The following is a 1867-nucleotide window of genomic DNA, read 5'->3' on the forward strand; positions in this document are numbered from 1 at the left end:
TCTGTCTGTCTGTCTGTCTGTCTGTCTGTCTGTCTGTCTGTCTGTCTGTCTGTCTTATGATTTCACCAGCACTAAGTAACCGTTACTGAGTCGACGAGCTTCTTTTTATTTAAATCATCTTAGGCAGCTGAACAGAAATGAGGAGAAGACGCTCCCCAAAGGTTACCCAAACGGCACCCTGTCCAACGGCGTTTACCGCGGAGATGACCCAAGGATGGTGTACTCACCTCACGAAGATGGCCGAAACAATTCTGCCTCTCCACGGGCTAAGTCCTATACACAGCACGCAGCTGCCCCCAGACAGAGGCCCCCTGTGGTCTTTTACACCATTAGAGCAGACCCTCGGGTCCCTCAAGTGCCCCCAGATGCTATCCCTATAGCACCTCCCCATCCGTATAGAGGTCCACCTCCTGTTGGAAGGCCGGTCATGTTCTTGGATTTCTTCAACGGCGGTTCTCGGATGCCGAACGGTACGAACCCTTTTCCTTGTTAGTGTTACTTATTATGAATGCTATGACTTATCGCGAAAAGGTGTTATGTCTATTGACTTCCACGGCAATATGGCTAAATATCTTTTTCTCATTGTTACAACTGAAACTAATACGATTTTCATGACTTTTTTTATGAAATGAAATATTTATTATGTTCCGTCTCAAACAAGGGAACGGTTTATTCCAAAACACATTTGGAAAAGAGTGAAAACTTCAACCCCCCCCCCCCCCTTTCCTCCTAGCCACCGCCATCCCCAGTATTTGTACAAATCGTGTTGTTACATTGTTATATTTAGTAGCAATTGGTATAAGAAAAGCCGGTCACATTTACAATAAATGTATTTGAATATGTTTCTTTTAACATTTGGTCATGACGGGCCAAAAATGAATAGCATGAATAACGATGAGCTAGCTTTTTTCCCATTAGCTCTACTAATCTATTCAAGTTGCACGTTCTCCCTTTTCACAGGTAGTGCACTCTCTTACATTACTTCGAGCACCGTAAAATTGTTTAAACGATAACCCCCCGCCGCCCTTTCATCAGCTTTGGTCTGGAAGCATAACTGTGTCTGCTAACCCTACTTGTACCCCATTTTCAGATTACTTCACACATTCTTTACTTCATGCATGCTTGTCCCTTGTGAAATATTGAATCAGCTTTTTGAGCGATATAGAACTCTCTCGAAGCGTTTTCAAGGTGTGAAATACTCGTAAAACAAGAATAACAACCTTGTCTGAAATATTATGTTTGTTAACATCGTAATAATGGATCTGAACTTACCAACTCTTACAGACTGGTGTTGGATAGATCTTCTTTTCAACTGGATAACATTTGCACCGTCTTGTTGACTAAAAAGTTGTTGTTCTGTATGTTGACCAAGTTTCCCCCTCCCACCCTCTCCCTTAGACACAGTCACAATGATTTCTGTTATGTATTGTCTTCATAGGGCAACCCGGACAGTTAATGTATCCTAACGGAGGAACAATGCTTTACTACGGTTGGTTTTCTCCTATTCTGGTGGGAGTTGTCAGTCGCTGCGAGCAACCTGTCACGACACTAATGTTGTCATAATTTATTGCGAGGACTGTTGTGGTAAAGTCAGGCGCTCGTCTAAATAACTTTCCCTTCCCGTGGGCAATTTTGACCGAGCTGGGGTTTTTTTTTCGCTCAATACCTTTTATGTCCATTTAAGAACATGTTTCTGTGTGGATTTTACTGAAAAATTTAAATCAGAGGCACACAAATATAATTCTGCTGTTTACATGGACACTGAAGCTTTGAAAGTCCCCTTTCTAATTTTACCTCTGACATCACGCAGTTCCCACTTCTTACCATAGAAAATATCTCGAAACTTTTCAAGACAGATGGATATCTC

General features: G+C 42.2%; 1 protein-coding gene across 1 annotated transcript in view; it reads left to right on the forward strand.

Moving 5' to 3' along the window:
• Positions 1-1867, forward strand: part of LOC101863426 (formin-like protein 5) — a gene marked incomplete in the record, with an annotated part of 47541 nt that overhangs the window by 37299 nt on the left and 8375 nt on the right. Inside the window, 2 exon segments of the mRNA XM_013081199.2 lie at positions 124-470; positions 1439-1489. Of these exon segments, the coding sequence (XP_012936653.1) occupies positions 124-470; positions 1439-1489 (398 nt within the window).

The sequence above is a fragment of the Aplysia californica genome, unplaced genomic scaffold (genome assembly GCF_000002075.1).
Source record: "Aplysia californica isolate F4 #8 unplaced genomic scaffold, AplCal3.0 scaffold00120, whole genome shotgun sequence".
NCBI lineage: Eukaryota > Metazoa > Mollusca > Gastropoda > Aplysiida > Aplysiidae > Aplysia > Aplysia californica.